Here is a 22,427-nt window from a genome sequence, read left to right as displayed (position 1 = left end):
CAGGCTGTCTCTGGTGTTCACCCTCTGCAGGGACTGCCTGGTCTTCACTGCTCAGCCTGACATGGCCTTCAAGGCTTGGTTCAAGCCCTGCCTTTTCCCTGTCACCTTCCCCAACCAGCCAACCACACCTTCTGCAAGATTCCCTCTCAGATGATCCCAGACTCTCCTGCTCATAGCTCCTGGCTGCCTGTCGTCTCACTTCTTTCTGATGGCTAGTAGCAATTTGTTTCCTTCTTTGAAAACTTCCAATTGCTTAGAGATAGTATCATTATAGATGTTGATCCTAAGGTTGTTTTGGTTTTCTTCATGCACTGCTTTTCCTTCTTATAGAAACAAATTAATCTTTTTTCACAGTTTCATGTTATGTCTCATTAAGACTTTTCCCCATCATATGTGTAAAAGATTTAATATCATCTTTTATATTTTTGATGAGGATTTTCTAAAACTCTTTATGAATCCATTTGGACATTGTAAACCTCAAATTTCCTTAGACTTATAAATGTTGGAAATTTCACCATTGGGATATTTCATACTTGGAAAATTTCTTACTGATAGTCTATTGGAATAGGAACCCCATTGGCATGGGAGGTTCCTTCTCTTCCCTTCTTAAGATTACTTTAGGACAGAAACCCTTTGCTGAACAATGGAAAGGACTTTGACCTATGCTTAAGCATAGAACAGGAATTTCTTTGAGTCATGATTGATTTTAGAATTGATACAATGGAGATACTTGGAATAAATCTCCACACTATTCAGTCCTAACAGGATTGAGTAAGGGCTGCAGCCTAGATCAAAATTTAATTATTCCAATCTCTACCCTACTCAGGTTAACAGGATTAAAAAGGGCTGTAGCAAAGGATCAAAAGATTTAATCATTTGAAAATATGACCTTCAACAGACATGTGCAAAAGCCAGAAACCTCTGGGCGGTCCTGGGTTTAAGCTAGAGCCTCCATTGGCACAGGGAAATTGATGAACAGTGATTGGTAGATGTGAGGACTGAGGGGAGTCAACTTGGAGGGTTTCTTTAAAGATAGGGGATCTGAAGACTCCGGGGGGGGGTGGGTTGAGTAGTTGGTCGGTGTGGTTTGTGTGGGCTCTTAGAAGCTTGCTCTGAAGGAAGCTGAAGGTGGGGGCCTCTGAGACTGTTTCTCCATTTTGGTCATGTGAGTAATAGGGACTGATCTCCTTTCTTTGCCCCAGCTATCTAAGGGCTGGGGCCTTTTGGCCCAGCCTAAACAGAAGGGGTATTTAAGCCCTATTCCTTTCTCTCCCTTTTCTTCTCTCTCTATCTCTAATTACTTCCTCCTATTGTAATTAAACTCCATAAAAGATTGATGGCTGACTTAAGTTTTCATTTAGGAATTACATTGTTGATTCCTTGGCGACCTTAAATTAATATATATCAGTCTTTTAAAGTGATTCCCTTGTAACAACATTATGGCTCTGCTATGACATGATCATCTGCTTCCTTTTCTCACCAAACTGCTTTCCAGTTTTCCAACAGTTTATTTTTAATCAAAACCTTTTCCCATGTTTTGTGAGTTTGGGTCTATCCAACACCAGAATAATGCCCAATATGGCAAGTGTCATAGTACTATCTCATCATTATCTAATCAGATTTCAGATCTTTTTCTATACTTTGTCAATATTTGCCAATTTTGCCTTACTCTTTTCACTTCCTTACATGTTTACATACTATCTTCTTACATTTTTATCTAGTTTAATGAAGCTTAAGTGCTATTTTGATTGGATAAAACTCTCTAGATTGATTCATTTGAGTACCATCATCATCTTTATCATGTGTATGCAGTATTATTATCTTTTACTGCACCTGTGATTTAATGTGTACTGAGCTCCTGGTAAGGAATTTTCTTTACCTTTGAGGCACCTTCTTTGCAATTTTTAGTGTTAGAGCTTTGGAGGGACTGAGTTATTAAGTGATTTACCCAGGATCATTCAAATTTGTCAGAAGTAGAACTTCAACTCAGATCTTTAGGACTAGAAGACCAACTTTTTACCAATTTTGACATGCTGCCTAATGGTATTATTGAATATATTTTACATATTTAAATTTTAAAAATATTTTATGTCCCCAATTATATGTAACAACAATATTCAATGTTTCCTCAAAATTATAAGGTCCAAGTTGTCTCCCTTCTTCCCTTCCCTCTCCCCTCCGCAGAGGGTGAGCAATTTGATCTGGGTTATACATACATGTATTGTCATGCAAATCATACTTCCCATATTGGTCACTGTTGTAAGAGAATAGTCATATAAAACCACATCCCCAAAATAAAAACACAAAGAAAGTGAAAAATAGAATGCTTTGATCTGTATTCCAACTCCCACAGTTCTTTCTCTGGAGGTGGATAGCATTCTTTATCATAAGTCCTTCAGAATTGTCCTGGGTTATTACATGGCTGGGAATAGCTAAATCTCTCACAGTTAATCACCATGAGTTATTGTTGTTACTGTGTACAATATTCTGCTGGTTCAATTTATTTCACTCTACATCAGTTCATTTTGGTATAATTCTTTCTGAAGTCATGCTGCTCATCATTTCTTATAGCACAATAGTATTCCATTAAAATCATACCCCACTGTCCGTTCAGCCATTCCCCAATTGATGGATATCCCATCAATTTTCACTTCTTTGCTATCATAAAGAGTTGTAAATATTTTTGTACAAGTAGGTCCTTTTTGCTGGGGGCCATCAGTCCATGACGCCTTGTGTGACAAGGAAATCACTTTTAAAAGACTGATATATATTAATTTAAGGTTGCCAAGGAATTAAGCTATGTAATTCCTAAATGAAAACTCAAGTCAGCCGTCAACCTTTTATAGAGTTTAATTACAGACAGGAGGAAGAAAGGAATTAGAGATAGAGAGAGAGAGAGAGAGAAAAGGGGAGAGAAGGGAATAGGGCTTAAATACCCCTTCTGTTTAGGCTGGGCCAAAAGGCCCAAGCCCTTAGATAGCTGGGGCAAAGAAAAGAGATCAGTCCCTATTACTCACGTGACCAAAATGGAGAAAAAGTCTCAGAGGCCCCCACCTTCAGCTTCCTTCAGAGGAAGCTTCTCAGAGCACCTCTCCAACCACTCAGCGCCAAAACTCTCCAACACCCCTCCCAGTCCTCAGACCCCTCTCTCTTTAAGGAAACCATCCAAGTTGCCTCCCCTCAGTTCTCACATCTACCAATCACCTGTGCATCATTTCCCCTGTGCCAATGGTGGCTCTAGATTAACGCAGGACCACCCAGAGGTCTGGGCTTTTCACATGTCTGTTGGAGGTCATATTCTCAAATAATTAAATTTTGATCTATGCTACAGCCCTTCCTAAATCCTGTTAGGACTGAGTGGGGTAGAAATTGTATTTTCCAAGACCTGATTCTGTCATTCCAAGTATCTTTATTGTATCAATTCTAAAATCAATCATGACTCAAAGAAATTCCTGTTCTGTGCTTAAGCATAGGTCAAAGCCCTTTCCATTGTTCAGCAAAAGGTTTCTGTCCTAAAGTAATCTTAAGAAGGGAAGAGAAGGAACCTCCCATGCCAATGGGGTTCACATTCCAATACACTATCAGAAAGAAATTTTCCAAGTATGAAATTTCCCAATGGTGAAATTTCCAACATTTATAAGTCTAAGAAATTTTAAGGTTTACAATCCCCCCTGATGATCTTTGGGAGACTAGTCTCCCCATTAATCATTTAACATAATCATTTTGTAGTTCTAAATTCACTTCTAACTAAAGATATACACAATATTCAATTTTCTAAGAGAAATTAGAATAGTGAGAGAGGAAATAGAAAAGAAAAGAAAGCAAAACCAATGTTTGCTAGGCGCATTGACAGAAAGCCAAATTAGGGGCAGTCCCTTTTGGCATAAATGTGAACAGTTACAATAAATGTTCAATCAAAAGTTCAGTCCAATCAATCACATCCAAAGTTCATTCTTGATCTTCTTGATGAAGTGTAGGTTTTCGGCATCTTTCTGCAACAGTTCATTCTCTGGATATAAAAGTTTCAAGCTTCTTTCTTGAAGATCTTTTCTTGAACAAAATCAAAATCTTTGAAAATTTTATAAAAGTAAAATCTTAAACAAAAGTCTTGGATTTTTATAAAAATACAATCTCAAACAAAAAAAATTCAAAAATTCTTAGATTTTAAATTAAAATACAATCCCCCCTGAAGTAAGTATTTAAAAAAAAATCAAGTTTAGCTCAGAATGCAATGTTCAGTTATGGGGGTGTATGTGTCAATTATCAAAAGAATAGAAAAATAATCAAAAACATAAGAAAATTTCAAAATAGACCTTGTATAGGTCCAGTTTAAAGTAATTTCTATCCCACAAGTATGTAGGACAGAATGCAGTAATATTTCACTTAGCCATTTGTAGCCAAGACTACAGGAAGTTGCCATAATATAAGAAGAAAAGAATTAGAATTCTATTTTGATGGGGAAATGTCATTCCCTTGTCTGATTTTTTTTCCTTCAGAGATATAGGGAGCCAGCATGATAGTCAAGCTTTGTACTTGTTTGAGTACTTCGAAAGGAGTGTAGATACAAGGAAGTCCTACGACTTAAACATAAGTTAAGCGTCGCAACCTCGAGTCTCACTTTAATATTTCATGTGTGCTCTATTGGCACTATTCAGGTTTAGTCTGTGCTCCTTGTTTTTATCCCTTTTCCTGGAATCAGACACAAACATTAATCACAGTCCTATAATATTTTATCAATAAATGACAGGTTCCCATAGTTTAAAGCCTTTAGGCATATATTGATATTATAGCAAGAGTATATATATTAACTTGTATTACTGCAGGGAAAAAAATAATATTAATATTAATTATGTGTACCTTCAGTACAAAAAAATGAGAAAAAAAATCAAATATTCTGATCAAAAAATAAAAGAAAAGAAATAAGAAAAAATAAGAAAAAAATCAGTAATTCAATATATTCTTGAAAAAAAAACATCCATTTGTCTATGGATTATTATCTCCAATTCATATGATAAGATAGAGTCACAATTCATATGATAGGATAGAGTCAATCAGTCTCAGCAGAAGATGCTTTCTTCACATGTGAGCAGTGAATCCAAGAGTCTCTTTCTCCAATCTTTATAGATGTTGGAGTAGTTAATAATATTTGGAATGGTCCTTCCCATGAAGGTTGAGTTGCTCCAGTTCGCTTGAAATTCTTGATATAAACTTTATCTCCTGGGTTCAGGTCATGCAGAGAAAAGTCTAATGGTCCAGCTTGTACTGCAGCTCCGGATTCATGAAGTTCACGTAGTTTGTGCTGTAACTCCTGTATATAGGAAGCAATAGTAATATCTCCCCCTAATAGCGATGTATAAGCCGGGGAGAAAGGCTTAGCCTGTATAGGCGGATGTCCAAAAAGCATCTCAAATGGTGAAATATGTAAGTCTCCTCTAGGCCTGCTTCTAAGATAAAATAGGGCCAGAGGGAGAATTTCAGGCCATTTTAAATGGGTCTCAGTGCATAATTTGCCAATCATAGTCTTAAGTTCTTTATTCATCTTTCCTACTATTTGGAGAGGAGAAAAAAAAAACTGAAAAAGGTTAATTAATATCAACAAAATCAATACAATCTAAGAAGAATCATCTTTATTATACTGGGAAGTTCCCTGGGCACCCTCCTGAAGGGCACCTCTCTGAGGGTCATTAGTACCTCGAGTAATTTTTGGACGAGCGCCATTTCTCATATATTGTTGAGTATTATCATTAAAATTTTCTTCAATTTGAGCATTGTCATTAAATTCCCAATTCCTATTTCTATAATTCTGGTTTCTAAAGTTCTTATTTCTATATTCATTATAGTTATTTCCATAGTCATTATTATAATTTCTAGAATTCTGGTTTCTATAACCATTATCATAATTTCTATAGTTATTATTTCTAAAACTATTATTAAACTGTGTATTCCTTCCAAACATCTTAAGAAAGGTTCTACATTCCATCATTTTGTGGCCCTTCTTCTCACAGAAGTGGCAAGTAATGGATTGATAATTGGATTTCTGGAGAGGGGCAATTGTCGTTGGTTCATTATCATGCCCACTTTCTAATTTAGTTATCCTATCTATTACACATCTCATTTTTTTCTTCATTTCCTCCATGTCATCATTATTCTCTTTCTCCTTTTCTTCGTTTCCCTTAAAAACATATATAGCTGTTTTTCGCAATTCTTCAAGGTCCATATCTGACCATCTTGGGCATTGTGTTTTAAAATAATTTTTAATTACTTTGCAAGAATTATTTACAAAGATTCTTCTAACTTGTCTTAAACTATTCTCTTTATTTAAGTCCCAATCTAAGTATCTGTCCCCAAACTCGATAATTCTGTCCATAATTCTGGAGGGTGTTTCGTTTTCCTTTTGCTTAATTTTTTCCAGTTCCATCCACTTATCTGTACTGTCCGCACATTCCTTCATGGCCGTGAGGATGGCCTCTCTACAACGGTATAGTTGTAGATAGTCCTCAGGATTATTATAGTCCCATTCGGGATCCTGAGATGGCCAATGTGCTGCATTACGCCCCCGGGTTTTGTTGACATGAGCAATTATTTTATTTTTTTCACGTTCACTTAAAAAAGCCTGTAGTAAGCTCTCAACGTCCTTGTAAGACGGATTATATTGAAAAAATATGTCTCCCATCTTTTTTGTTACTAGAAAAGGATCTTGTTCATATGTGGGGATATTTCGTGTAAATTCATTTATTTCTTGGGGAGTAAACGGTATCCTATGTCTTAAAGTCACCACATCCCCATTTCGTCCTATTTCAGGTACTTCTCTTAGAGGAAACAGGCCTCTAGTTGAATTTTGCACCTGTGGGTCAGTTTGACAAGGACAGGTTTCTCTAGGAGGACAAGATCTCCCTTGCATTGGAATTTGGTTTTCTGTAGGAGAAGGAACATGAGAAGCTGGGATTGCAGGGGAAGGGTTTTGGGGATTAAATTCAGACAAGATTTGCACTGCACGAGAGAAGCAGTCTGTTAACTGGGCTATAGGGAAGGTGTTTTCCATCTCTATTTCAGGGAAGGAAATTTCCTCATTCAAAGGTTCAGAAACAGGTCTGTTTCTGGTAGAGTGGGTGTTTGCCCATTGATCCTGTAAGAAACATTTTAGATCTTCTAATTGGGCTTGCATTTTATCCTCAATTTTTCCTATTTTATCTTCCATATCTCCCATTTTATCCTCAATATTTCCTATTTTATTCTCAATATTTCCTATTTTATCCTCAAGTTTTTCTATTTTATTCTCAATATTTCCTATTTTATCCTCAATTTTTTCTATTGTATCCTCAATTTTTTCTATTGTATCCTCAATTTTTTCTATTTTATCCTCAATATTTTCTATTTTATCCTCAATATTTTCTATTTTATCCTCATTTTTTTCTATTTTATCCTCAACATTTTCTATTTTATCCTCAATATTTTCTATTTTATCCTCATTTTGTTTTATTTTATCCTCATTTTGTTTTATTTTATCCTCATTTTGTTTTATTTTATCCTCATTTTGTTTTATTTTATCCTCAATATTTTTTATTTTTTCATCTCTAAATATAGTATTGAGGAGTACAAAAATGACAGTACCTATTAATATAAAAATTTGGAGGTATCCTTCATTCCTCCATGCCCCTACTTCTTCAGCTGCCATATAATTGTCAAAGAATGTAGTACTCATTTTTATATGTATATTTTGTAATTTCACAAAACACGTGGGGAGCAGGGCAAAGCAACAAACTTTCCACAGGGTTTTTTTTTTTTTTTAATCCAGGAAGTTGTTCCTTAAGGGAAAGGATATTTAGAAACAGTTCTTCCAGCCAGGACTTTAGAGTCCTGTTGCTGAGATTTAAAAACAGCTGTTTTCTGTCTATCAGAGTCACACAGCTGGGAAGTATCTGAGGTCCGATTTGAACCCAGGACCTTCTGCCTCTAGGGCTGGCTCTCAATCCGCTGAGCTACCCAGCTGTCCCTTAAGATTAAAGGGAAGAAAAAGAAAAAACTGCTAATTCCAATTTAACTTAAGGAGAAAAGAGAAAAAGTTTTTTATACTCACGTGTTCTAGCAGCTGTGTCTTTAAGCCAAGTTTTTTTTTTTTTTTTAAAAAAAGGACTAAGTGGTGAAACAGTATAGTAAAAAGGCAAGGAAAAAGTTTTATTGAGAGGATTCTTTAGACTCCCGTGTGGTCAGCCACAATGTTACAAGTGAATCACTTTAAAAGACTGATATATATTAATTTAAGGTCGCCAAGGAATTCAGCTATGTAATTCCTAAATGAAAAACTCAAGTCAGCCGTCAGCCTTTTTTGGAGTTTAATTACAATAGGAGCAAGAAAGGAATTAGAGATATATATAGAGAGAGAAAGGGGAGAGAAGGGAATAGGGCTTAAATACCCCTTCTGTTTAGGCTGGGCCAAAAGGCCCAAGCCCTTAGATAGCTGGGGCAAAGAAAAGAGATCAGTCCCTATTACTCACGTGTCCAAAATGGAGAAACAGTCTCAGAGGCCCCCACCTTCAGCTTCCTTCAGAGCAAGCTTCCTCAGAGCCCAGGAACCACCGACCAAAAAACTCCACCCTCTCCTCGAGTCTCCAGACCCTCCTATCTTTAAGGACACCATCCAAGTTGCCTCCCCTCAGTCCTCACATCTACCAATCACTCTTCATCAATTTCCCTGTCAATGGAGGCTCTTGCTTAACCCAGGACCGCCCAGAGGTTCCTGGCTTTTGCACATGTCTGTTGAAGGTCATATTTTCAAATAATTAAATCTATACTCCTTTGCTACAGCCCTTTCTAAATCCTGTTAACTTGAGTATGGTAGAGATTGGAATAATTAAATTTTGATCTAGGCTGCAGCCCTTACTCAATCCTGTTAGGACTGAATAGGGTGGAGATTTATTCCAAGTATCTCCATTGTATCAATTCTAAAATCAATCAAGACTCAAAGAAATTCCTGTTCTATGCTTAAGCATAGGTCAAAGTCCTTTCCATTGTTCAGCAAAAGGTTTTCTGTCCTAAAGTAATCTTAAGAAGGGAAGAGAAGGAACCTCCCATGCCAATGGAGTTCCCATTCCAATAGACTATCAGTAAGAAATTTTCCAAGTATGAAATATCCCAATGGTGAAATTTCCAACATTTATAAGTCTAAGGAATTTTGAGGTTTACATATATCAGTCTTTTAAAGTGATTCCCTTGTAACAACATTATGGCTCTGCTATGACATGATCATCTGCTTCCTTTTCTCACCAAACTGCTTTCCAGTTTTCCAACAGTTTATTTTTAATCAAAACCTTTGCCCATGTTTTGTGAGTTTGGGTCTATCCAACCCCAGAATAATACCCAATATGGCAAGTGACATAGTTCTATCTCATCATTATCTAATCAGATTTCAGATCTTTTTCTATACTTTGTCAATATTTGCCAATTTTGCCTTACTGTTTTTACTTCCTTACATGTTTACATACTATCTTCTTACATTTTTATCTAGTTTAATGAAGCTTAAGTGCTATTTTGATTGGATAAAACTCTCTAGATTGATCCATTTGAGTACCATCATCATCTTTATCATGTGTATGCAGTATTTTTATCTTTTACTGCACCTGTGATTTAATGTGTACTGAGCTCCTGGTAAGGAATTTTCTTTACCGTTGAGGCACCTTCTTTGCAATTTTTAGTGTTATAGCTTTGGAGGGACTGAGTTATTAAGTGATTTACCCAGGATCATTCAAATTTGTCAGAAGTAGAACTTGAACTCAGATCTTTAGGACTTTAAGACCAACTTTTTACCAATTTTTACATGCTGCCTAATGGTATTATTGAATATATTTTACATATTTAAATTTTAAAAATATTTTATGTCCCCATTTATATGTAACAACAATATTCAATGTTTCCTCAAAATTATAAGGTCCAAATTGTCTCCCTTATTCCCTTCCCTCTCCCCTCCCCAGAGGGTGAGCAATTTGATCTGGGTTATACATACATGTATTGTCATGCAAATCATACTTCCCATATTGGTCACTGTTATAAGAGAATAGTCATATAAAACCACATGCCCAAAATAAAAACACAAAGAAAGTGAAAAATAGAATGCTTTGATCTGTATTCCAACTCCCACAGTTCTTTCTCTGGAGGTGGATAGCATTCTTTATCATAAATCCTTCAGAATTCTCCTGGATTATTAAATGGCTGGGAATAGCTAAATCTCTCACAGTTAATCACCATGAGTAATTGTTGTTACTGTGTACAATATTCTGCTGGTTCAATTTATTTCACTCTACATCAGTTCATTTTGGTATAATTCTTCCTGAAGTCATGCTGCTCATCATTTCTTATAGCACAATAGTATTCCATTAAAATCATACCCCACTATCTGTTCAGCCATTCCCCAATTGATGGATATCCCACCAATTTTCACTTCTTTGCTATCATAAAGAGTTGTAAATATTTTTGTACAAGTAGGTCCTTTTTGCTGGGGGCCATCAGTCCATGAAGCCTTGTGTGATAAGGAAATCACTTTTAAAAGACTGATATATATTAATTTAAGGTTGCCAAGGAATTCAGCTATGTAATTCCTAAATGAAAACTCAAGTCAGCCGTCAACCTTTTATAGAGTTTAATTACAGACAGGAGGAAGAAATGAATTAGAGAGAGAGAGAGAGAGAGGGAGAGAGAAAAGGGGAGAAAAGGGAATAGGGCTTAAATACCCCTTCTGTTTAGGCTGGGCCAAAAGGCCCAAGCCCTTAGATAGCTGAGGCAAAGAAAAGAGATCAGTCCCTATTACTCATGTGACCAAAATGGAGAAACAGTCTCAGAGGCCCCCACCTTCAGCTTCCTTCAGAGCAAGCTTCTCAGAGCACCTCTCCAACCACTCAGTGCCAAAACTCTCCAACCCCCCTCCCAGTCCTCAGACCCCTCTCTCTTTAAGGAAACCATCCAAGTTGCCTCCCCTCAGTTCTCACATCTACCAATCACCTGTCCATCATTTTCCCTGTGCCAATGGTGGCTCTAGCTTAACCCAGGACCACCCAGAGGTCTGAGCTTTGCACATGTCTGTTGGAGGTCATATTCTCAAATAATTAAATTTTGATCTATGCTGCAGCCCTTCCTAAATCCTGTTAGAACTGAGTGGGGTAGAAATTGGATTTTCCAAGACCTGATTCTGTCATTCCAAGTATCTCTATTGTATCAATTCTAAAATCAATCATGACTCAAAGAAATTCCTGTTCTGTGCTTAAGCATAGGTCAAAGCCCTTTCCATTGTTCAGCAAAAGGTTTCTGTCCTAAAGTAATCTTAAGAAGGGAGGAGAAGGAACCTCCCATGCCAATGGGGTTCACATTCCAATACACTATCAGAAAGAAATTTTCCAAGTATGAAATTTCCCAATGGTGAAATTTCCAACATTTATAAGGCTAAGAAATTTTAAGGTTTACAATCCCCCCTGATGATCATTGGGAGACTAGTCTCCCCATTGATCATTTAACATAATCATTTTGTAGTTCTAAATTCACTTCTAACTAAAGATATACACAATATTCAATTTTCTAAGAGAAATTAGAATAGTGAGAGAGGAAATAGAAAAGAAAAGAAAGCAAAACCAATGTTTGCTAGGCGCATTGACAGAAAGCCAAATTAGGGGCAGTCCCTTTTGGCATAAATGTGTACAGTTACAATAAATGTTCAATCAAAAGTTCAGTCCAATCAATCACATCCATAGTTCATTCTTGATCTTCTTGATGAAGTGTAGGGTTTCAGCATCTTTCTGCAACAGTTCATTCTCTGGATATAAAAGTTTCAAGCTTCTTTCTTGAAGATCTTTTCTCAAACAGAATCAAAATCTTTGAATTTTTTTATAAAAGTAAAATCTTAAACAAAATTCTTGGATTTTTATAAAAATACAATGTCAAACGAAAAAAAAATTCAAAAATTCTTAGATTTTAAATTAAAATACAATCCCCCCTGAAGTATTTAAAAAAAATCAAGTTTAGCTCAGAATGCAATGTTCAGTTATGGGGGTGTATGGGTCAATTATCAAAAGAATAGAAAAATAATACAAAAACATAAGAAAAATTCAAAATACGTCTTGTATAGGTCCAGTTTAAAGTAATTTCTATCCCACAAGTATGTAGGACAGAATGCAGTAATATTTCACTTAGCCATTTGTAGCCAAGACTACAGGAAGTTGCCATAATATAAGAAGAAAAGAATTAGAATTCTATTTTGATGGGGAAATGTCATTCCCTTGTCTGATTTTGCTTTTGGCTTCGCACCACCCCCCTGAGTGGACTTTTTATGGAAGTGGAAGATTTATGAGGAAAAACTCTTTTCTCTTCCTTTTTCAATAAGGGGGTTTATTGGGAACAACAGGATGGAGAACCAAGGTAAGGTGAGGTGAGAGGGATAAGGTGTTCCCTAATCTCTAAGGAAGGTTAGGAGGATTTTGGGAAATGTCAGTTCTGTCACAGCTGTGACACAAGTCTGTCAAGGAGATATGAAGGAAAATTGACTTTCTTCTGTCTTCTTCTAATCAGACCAGTATATAACAATCAATGACCAACATCAGCCACACCAAAGCCTCAGCCTAGGTCAGAAGCCAAGGCAGTCTCTCAGTTCATCCCCTGGCCATGCTCCACCTGACATTCCTGGGAACATTCTATTTGAAATGTCCTTTCTTCATTGACATCTGAGGTCCTTTACTCTCTGTCTTCCATGCATGAAATTATCTCTTCCTTCATGCCTCTTCCACATTGGGGAAAACTCCCAGAAGTCTTTAGGGAAGCAAATGGAAAATGGGGATAGACTGAGAATCCAACTTCCCCTACCTGTCTTTAAGAGATCACTCTTTCTCTTTCCTGCAGTCAGTTTCAAAGAGTCTATCACCATGAGTGCTTGTCTCCAAGAAGGAATGAAAAACACTTCTTATCTGCAAAAGTCTTCTACTGATTCTGACTCTCAGGTGGGCACAACATTGGCTTTTCAACACCAATTAGTAGAGCTACATGAAGACAACCACAAGGACTCATGACAAGAAGGGCCCTCTGCCTCCAGAAAAGGAACTGATGGAGCCTGGATGCAGACTTCCTTTTTTCTTTGCTCAGATTGTCTTCCACTCAGTGATGAGTATGGGGAACTGTTTGACAGTATTGCTTCTGTATACTCCATATCACATTGCTTGCCCACTGTTACAGGGAAATTAGCAGGAATAAGAGATCCTGCAAGGCAGAAGAGCAAGGTTCCAGAACTCTGGAGAGTGACAGGCAGTTCCTTCTGAGAGGGACAGTTGAGTAGCCAGGAGTTGAGTTTCTGTCTAGTTCTTCTGGGAAGGATGTAGAGAGCTAGATATGCTCTCTCCTGTGGCTTTCCTGGTGATCCAGTCTGTTCTTGTGGGTCCCTGCTACTGCTGAGACTGATTTCCAACAGAGATGCTCAAGACTCCAGAGGACAACTGTCACTGAGACCTTCCTTTGAATCCTGTTCCTCCTAACTGCAATTCCTTCCCACTTTTATATATTAATTAAGGGGGTTTCATTTCACTAGATGAAGCAAGTAGATTTGTAGGTAGTAAAGTATTAAATGGTGGAGGTAACCACTTGACTTGGGTTTTAGATAGATCATCCCAAATCCCTTCCTTCCCTTATCTGAAAATGAACTATTGTCTGAGTTAGATTTATATACATTATTTCAGTAGAGTTATTTCACCACTCAGAGAAGGGAAGGGGAAGAAGGGAGAGATGCTGTGATTCTTCCACACTCTGCCCTTCTCAGAAGGCATACTGGCTGCACTTTCCTGTCCTTTTCCTGGTCTCTCCCTTTCTTGTTGCTAGTCTCCCTAGCAGGCTGACTCTCACTCTCCAAGGCTACAATGGCCCTCAGATCCAATCACACATGGCAGCTGAAGTAGCCAGAAACAGACATGCTCCAATCAGATTCTCCTCGAGCAGCAGGGATCCCCCACCAGCTCATCCACGCCACTCACAAGACTCCTGGCCAAGAGCAATTCTTTAGGGACACAAAAGACACAAGTGAGCAGGTGAAAAGTGGAACCAACGGATCACAGCCCCACCAAGCCAAACACCAAACCATTCCGGAGCACCGTAGGTGCCTTTCCAAAGAGTCAGCCCAGTATATTTCATTTCCAAAAAGATTGCAGGAACCAGAAACAGAATCAATTCGACACAAAAGACAGGATGGATGTAAAAAGAACTTTGACAAGGCCTGAGGAAACATCCCAATGTAAGAGAGCACAAGTGCAGCCAGAGGAGAGATTGAAAGACCTGGAGAGATGGAAAGAAACAGCTTTAGCCAAGAGACACTCGAGGACTTTTCAACAACTCACTGCCAAGAAGGGTCTGAGCAGCAGTTAATCCCAGAACAACAATGATTTTAGAACACGATCACTCTGTGTTAAACCTGGTCTATGTTGAACCCTGTGTTGTCCTCTGGTGTTGTCTTATCTGGTGTGCACAAACAAAAAAACCAGGATTGAGCCTAAGAGAACTCTGATCAGAATAAGTAGAGCCCCAAACAAGAAAGTTGTTTGAGGTTATGGATTATATATGAATGAAATCAGAATGCTAATAAGAACAGGTTTTTATCTCAACTGTAATGTATAAGATTTCTGAAAAAAGGGTTTATGGAAATCACACCACTGGGATATTTTTACTGAAAGTCGTGAAGTGAAAGATGATTAAATACCGCCCAAAAGGATTTCATATTCACACCGAGAATTTAATCATTGATGAGAACAATCTAAATGCTGCTGCGAGGCATTTTCATGACTGTAAAAATGAAAGGGGGACAGTAAATCTAATATAGGCAATGGACTTGATTATTGATTAAAACTGATTTCAGATACTCTGCTTACTGTGCTCACAAAGTATCCTCAGTTTATATCAGTGAAGTAAAACTCATAAATGAACATCATTTCAGGGCCAGGAACAAGGATGATAAAGAGACTCTTGTTATCAAAAATAAAATATATGTTGAAATATATAAGAATAAAAGGATTTCTAACTCAAAGGGATTCCAACTCCACCCAAATGAAACACCCTGGTTCCACAAAGATCTGGTTCCACAAAGATCTGCTTCTCCTGTGTTTCACAGGCTACATTAATCCTCCCTGATCTGACTAACCCAAATTTATACTATCTAAATAAAAACTACCACTATTATCCTGATAAATCTTAACTTTGCCTTCAAATTATAAAAAAGCAAAGGATAGCTGGTTGAGTCTCAACAAGAACCAAGTCAGGACCCTGAGCCTTAGGAGACTCAGAGTCCAAACCAAAGACCAGATTTTTTTTTGGTCTTTTCAGAGTTAAACAATCTATAATGACAGTAATTGATAGTCAATAGTACTGCACTCAGACAAAGGACATCATTAAGTCCTGAGTCCCCTCACTCTGGAAAGCAAAGAAGTCATTGTAATACCAAGACTGAAAGTACCACACTTCCCTTTCTCCAAGTTACACAGAAGAGATTAGCAATCACAGTTTCTCAGCTTGCTTACCTCTATAATAGCAACCCTGGTAATGCTCATGTGTGGAGTCATTTTCATAAACATTATCCTGTGGGAGAGTAGCACATCCAGCCCCCCAGGAATGCTGTTGTGCTTAGGATTTTTCTCTCTATAAAAGTCTTTCTTTTAGTCACAATAAAGGAAGTCATAGCCCCAGTCATGGTGCCATGATTCTTCCCCTGGTCGTTCTCAAAAGGCATGCTGGCTTCACCCTTCTGGTCCTTCTCCTTATCTCACTCTTTCTCTCTAGCTGCTAGTTTTCCTAGCTGGCTCACTCTCACTCTGCATGGCTACAACAGCCCTCAGATCCAATCACTCATCACCAGTCTCCCACACATGACCCCCATAGAGAGAAGAAAACAATTTGACTCAAAAAAATTTTAAAGGTGGTTAAAAATCATTTTTACATTTAATTAAGGGAAAAAATAGAATGTGATTTTTAAAAATGTACCAGGCTGGGCCCCAAATCTGCTACTTAGATAAAGAAATCAAAACCTTCTCAAGGTCTATGCCATCTCCCCAGGGAAGTAAATAAGCCCTGAATTAAGGGGAAATTCCACCACCTGGAGGTGATCAAGATGGGGCAGGGCAGAGCTGAGGCCTGGAATAAAGGCAGAACTCCCAGAGCTTCAGAACCTTGGGAGGAAAGAGGCCAGATAAGGAAGTGAGAGGTACCAGGCCTGCACTTTCTGATGGAGACTTCCTCAGGCAGCCCTCAGCCTGGATGAGTCTTTTTAGGTGGGAGCTCTTGTTCTGGTCCCACTGAACTGAACCTGAGGTTACTCTATTGAGCTTCAGGGCCTTCTGGGGTCTGTTCCTGCTGTGGGTGAGTCTGCCCCATTTTCTCCTCCTCCTCCTCAAGTCCTCCTTGCTTCAGTTCCTCACCCCAAGCTCTCAGAGGGGTCTCCTCCTGCCTTAATGAGGACCAATGACCTAGAACAAGGTAGCTGAGGGTCACCCCTGATTGCAGAGGAAAGGAGGCCCTGGATTCCTCAGGGGCCTTAGTTCCCCAATGAAACCCTTATCTATGAAACCTCTGGTAGGTGCTACTCCCAGTTGGAGGTGATGGGGAAGCAAAGGCCAAAGGCAAATAGAACCTTTCCTTTAGGAGTTTCCCATTTACCCTAAGGCAAACAGATAAGAATGTAGGGCATGGGAAGGGACCTCAATACTAAGAAGGGCCTGGGGAACCAGGAGATATTCCCTTGGGTGTCCTGTTAATCCTGTGTATAGCTTCCTTGGTATGTTTTTGTTTGAATGTTGTCTCCTGTGAGCTTCCTCAGGGAGGAGCCATTTTTTGCCTCTTTCTTGGATGTCCAGCACTTAGCATAATACACAGCTCATAACAAGCTCTCAAGACATGTCCATTGATCTATTTTTCATGTTTAGAGTGTTATCAAATCGGTTACAACTTGACATAGAAAATTAAGAAACTTCAGAAGCAGATTTAGAGATAATAGATAAATTAATGGATAAATAAAATATCGACAGCAAGTCTATTCTATGCTGGGCTGTACTGAGCACTTTATAATACTACCATCTCTTAAGATCCTCACAACAATCCTAAGAGGTAGGTTGCCACTTTACCATTGAGGAAACTGAGTCAGCAGAGGTAAAGTGACTTGGCCAGGGTCACCCAGCTAGGAAGAGTCTGAAGCCCAGATTTGAACTCAAATCTTTCTGACTTTAGGCCCTTGTGAACTCTTCCCTTCACCATCACTTCACTGCCACTAGATTAGGAGGGACCTTATCTGCAATTGGCAGATGTGTGCTGGGGGCCATCAGTCCATGAGACAGAGTCACTCGTGGGAGCTGGGAGACCACAGAGTGGTCCTTGGCGAGACGTGATTACCCACCCAACCCCCTTTTACATGACCTCTTTCATCAATGCCCCTCACCTATGAATTCACATGTTTATTATTCCCCCTAGTCTCAAAAGAAATAATAAAAGAGCAAAGCACACGTGCCCTAATTCTCCAAAACACCACCAAAAGGTCAGACCCTCAAACCCAATCCCAAAGAGACTGTCATGGGTTACCTTTTACTTAGGAACATAATTCCCAGAAAACCTCATCTACAGGCCAAGCCCAAAACTTGCTCATGAAGTCGGCACCCAAATCAGTCAAAGAGGCCCAAAGATAAGTACATCAAGCTTCCGTGTGACTCAGGAACTCCCTAGAAGCCACCAGTCTAAATCTGAATTGTGTTCCCAGACCCCACAGCCTCCATGATATGATTGTTGAGTTGTCTTCTAAGAACGGCTGATTAATTATTCCATTTTATTAAAAGCAAGACGTAATTTTCCTTGATTGTTAGCTCAAAACTTCTCACAGGGTGAGAAAATTAAGCCACCTGTGACAAAATCATTGATCTTGTGTGCAACCTTTATTCTGTCTGTAATCCCAATACAAGAATATGGAATGTTAATCAAGTCATTTGTTAAAAGATAATGTATTGGGGCAGCTGGGTAGCTCAGTGGATTGAGAGTCTAGAAATGGGAGGACTTAGCTTCAAATATGGGCTCAGACCCTTCCCAGCTGTGTGACCCTGGGCAAGTCACTTGACCCCCATTGCCTAGCCCATACCACTCTTCTGCCTTGGAGCCAATACACAGTATTGAATCCAAGAAGAAAGGTAAGGGTTAAAAAAAAAAAGTTAATGTATCACTTTTCCAATTATCTCTCTTTGATTTTGTGTATCTGCATGCCAACAGAATGGGTATAAAAATAAAGATTAGACATGGAGAAAGCAGAGCAGCAGTCAGATGCAAAGCAATCCCATGGCTGTTATGATTAAGCTCTCTTCTGTTTGTTATTTTTTTGACTGATCGTTCATCACTCCGGAATACCCTGGAGTCTTGGACTTCGCCCATGACACCAGTTGACCCAGTGTCTACTAAGTAGGTAGTCTAATATTTGAAGCCAGATTTCCTGACTCCTAATCTAGGGTTCTCTTTAGGCCACAGTGCTGCTTCCTATGACTGATGGTGGAGTCTGACTTGACTCTCCTATCCCAATCAGACCATGCCATTCTCCTACTCAAGAAATGTCAGTGACTCCCATTTGCTCTGGAATTCATGGGTCCAACTATGTGACCCTGAGCAAGTCACCTAATCACCACTGTCTAGTCTTTCCTGCTCTTTTCCTTTGGAACCGATACACAGTACTGATTCTGAGACAGAAGGTAAGGGTTTAAAAAACAAAGAATTCATGAGTCTTCCTCTGTTCAGCATTGATAGGACTCTCTACCTCATTCCAACTTCCTTTTACACAGTGTTTATTCATTACAATCATTCAGTTGTCCTTCTGATATTTCCCCTCATCGTCCTTCATCCTTGAACTCTTTTGGTAGTTCTCATGGCTTGGATTCCCGAATCTCTGATCACTCCTCATTACGCACCTCCTTCAATTCCTTCCTAGCTCTGTGTTGCCCATGGATCATGGCCACTTTTCCCTCCTAGTTCTGTTGACCTTCTCTGCCTTTTCCCCATGAATTCAGGTTATGTTTGAGAGAACTCAAGGGCATTCCTTTTAGGGCTATTGCCACTGTGGGGTATGTGCCTGGTTTTTCTCAGCTACAAGGGTCCCGTTCCCCTAGAAGAGGCCACAAAGGAAATTTGTGTATTTCATTTCATCTCTTTCAGACTGGGAGTCCAGGTCTAAGAGCAAGAAGGAAACTCCAATATAAGGCATTCCTGAGGAAGAAGGAAGCAAAAAGATTGGTCTTGCATTCTGCTTTTGGAGAAGTAGAAATTGATGAAAACAAATTCTGTGGAGAAATCAGAGAAACCAGGAGTCACATTTGGGGCATTTCATCTTTACTCATTTCAGAAAAGTACCAACATGTATACTGGAGAGAAATTCTACAAGTGCCCTCAATGTAGGAAAGCTTTTAATAAAAGCTCAAAACTGATTTTACATCAGAGAATTCATGTTGGAGAAAACCCTTGTGAATGCAATGACTGTGGGAAAGGTTTCCGTCATAGGTCCAAACTTAAAATACATTGGAGGGCACATACTAGAAAAAATCCTTATCAATGCAATGACTGTGGGAAAATGTTTATTAATGACTCAAAACTTATTTTGCATCAGAGGATTCATACTGGTGAGAAGCCTTTTAAATGCAATGATTGTGGGAAAGTCTTCAGTCATAGGTCAAAACTTATTATACACCAGAGAATTCATACTGGTGAGAAACCTTTTAAATGTCATGATTGTGGGAAGGCCTTTATTCGGAGTTCCCACCTCCTTCAACACCAGAGAATTCATACTGATGAGAAGCCATTTAAATGTGATGATTGTGGGAAGGCCTTTAATCAGAATTCCCACCTCCTTCAACACCAGAGAATTCATACTGGTGAGAAGCCATTTCAATGTCATGATTGTGGGAAGGCCTTTAATCAGAATTCCAACCTCTCTGTTCACCAAAGAATTCATACTAGTGAGAGGCCGTTTCAATGTAATGATTGTGGTAAGGCCTTTAATCGGAGTTCCCACCTCCTTCAACACCAGAGAATTCATACTGGTGAGAAGCCATTTAAATGTGATGATTGTGGGAAGGCCTTTAATCAGAGTTCCCACCTCCTTCAACACCAGAGAATTCATACTGGTGAGAAGCCATTTCAATGTCATGGTACTGGGAAGGCCTTTAATCAGAATTCCAACAGCTCTATTCACCAAAGAATTCATAATATTGAGAGGCTATTTAAATGTAATGATTGTGGGAAAGCCTTTAAACAGAGTTCCCACCTCCTTCAACACCAAAGAATTCATACTGGTGAGAAGCCATTTCAATGTCATGATTGTGGGAAGGCCTTTAATCAGAATTCCAACCTCTCTGTTCACCAAAGAATACATACTGGTGAGAAGCCATTTCAATGTCATGATTGTGGGAAGGCCTTTAATCAGAAATCCCACCTCCTTCCGCACCAGAGAATTCATACTGGCGAGAAGCCTTTTAAATGTAATGATTGTGAGAAGGCCTTTAATCGGAGTTCCCACCTCCTTCAACACCAGAGAATTCATACTGGTGAGAAGCCTTTTAAATGTAATGATTGTGAGAAGGCCTTTAATCAGAGTTCCCACCTCCTTCAACACCAGAGAATTCATACTGGTGAGAAGCCATTTAAATGTGATGATTGTAAGAAGGCCTTTAATCGGAGTTCCCACCTCCTTCAACACCAGAGAATCCATACTGGTGAGAAGCCATTTAAATGTGATGATTGTGAGAAGGCCTTTAATCGGAGTTCCCACCTCCTTCAACACCAGAGAATTCATACTGGTGAGAAGCCTTTTAAATGTGATGATTGTGAGAAGGCCTTTAATCAGAGTTCCCACCTCCTTCAACACCAGAGAATTCATACTGGTGAGAAGCCTTTTAAATGTGATGATTGTGAGAAGGCCTTTAATCAGAGATCCAACCTCCTTCAACACCAGAGAATTCATACTGGTGAGAAGCCATTTAAATGCGATGATTGTGGGAAGGCCTTTAATCAGAATTCCCACCTCCTTCAGCACCAGAGTATTCATACTGGTGAGAAGCCTTTTAAATGTAATGATTGTGAGAAGGCCTTTAATGGGAGTTCTACCCTCCTTAAACACCAGAGAATTCATACTGGTGAGAAGCCATTTCAATGTCATGATTGTGGGAAGGCCTTTAATCAGAGTTCCAACCTCCTTCAACACCAAAGAATTCATACTGGTGAGAAGCCATTTAAATGTAATGATTGTGGGAAGGCCTTTAATCGGAGTTCAAATTTAATTGTCCATCAGAGAATTCATACTGGAAAGCTTATTAAAAAATCATGAATGTGGTAAAGATTTCAATAAGAGAACAAACTTCCTGGTACATCAGAGAATTCACATTGGTGAGGAACCTTATAAATGTGAAGGCTGTGAGAAAGTCCTCAGTTTTCAGTCATATTTTCTTGATCATCAGAGAGCCCATATTGGTGAGAAACTTTAGTAATGTGATGAATATGCCAAAGAGCTCTGTAAGCATCTAGTACTCATTGATCATCTGATCATGTTAGATATAAACCTTTTCCGTACGCTTCTTGTGAGAATGTTTTGGTACAAAATACAAAATTTTCTACATTAGAAAACTTGTGCTGAAAAAAAACTTTCATGTGAAAAAAAAGTTTCATTTGGCTGTATGATAATCATGAAATGCGTTTCTGTTATGTAACCCAATAATGAATTCAATTTTTTATTTCATTCTTTACCTCATTTTTGACACTCAGATAATACAAACCATTTATATTTATTATTTTTATTAATATATTTACTCCTCTCATTTATTCCCACTTTTATATAGGATTGTTATTTATCTTTACATATTACAAACAAGGTAATGCTTTCTAGTTTGAATGTCACTTCATCTTGATATTAATATTCTAATTTCTGACGTATAATAAAATGTGATTTTTAGAATAATTGCTTATTTTAAAACTAGGGATTGTTTATCTTCAATGGTTTTTAAAACTCACAAGTGTTTTTGTTAATTGAGACATTCCACATGTCTTATTTTAATAAGAATTTCAAACTATTTCTAAAATTTTAGGAATTTCAGTTTATTTTCAATAATTTTCTTTTCATTCTTTTTGTCAATTCCATCATTCATTTATTCATTTATAGCAAAAACATATAATGGGGACAGTAAATGGACAAGTTCAGTAGCAGGAATAAGGGAACATTGCTGAACACAATATGTCCTCTGTTGGTATATCCATACAATATCTGCACATTAGGTGGATTGTCTGTAAAGGGCTGAGGAAGAAGAGATGAGTTTGGATCTGTACTACTAGGGGCAGATGCAGACTAGTAGTAAATGGGAAGAATTGGGTGTTTAAGGAAATGATAGATTTCCAGATAATGGAGGTAGATAGTTTTG

At 38.4% G+C, this 22,427-nt stretch overlaps 1 protein-coding gene across 1 annotated transcript in view; it reads left to right on the top strand.

Annotated features, from left to right (window-relative positions):
- The window catches only part of LOC130454041 (zinc finger protein 721-like), a 35,191-nt gene extending 13,786 nt beyond the window's left edge, over positions 1-21,405 (top strand). The window contains exon 3 of the mRNA XM_056796863.1: positions 19,882-21,405. Within this exon, the coding sequence (XP_056652841.1) occupies positions 19,882-21,343 (1,462 nt within the window). The 3' untranslated portion in view covers positions 21,344-21,405. The remainder of the gene's footprint in view (positions 1-19,881) is intronic.
- The last annotated feature ends 1,022 nt before the right edge of the window (positions 21,406-22,427 follow it).

This window comes from Monodelphis domestica, chromosome 4, assembly GCF_027887165.1.
Source record: "Monodelphis domestica isolate mMonDom1 chromosome 4, mMonDom1.pri, whole genome shotgun sequence".
In the NCBI taxonomy this organism is placed as follows: Eukaryota; Metazoa; Chordata; class Mammalia; order Didelphimorphia; family Didelphidae; genus Monodelphis; species Monodelphis domestica.
This window is presented reverse-complemented; position numbering and strand designations above follow the sequence as displayed.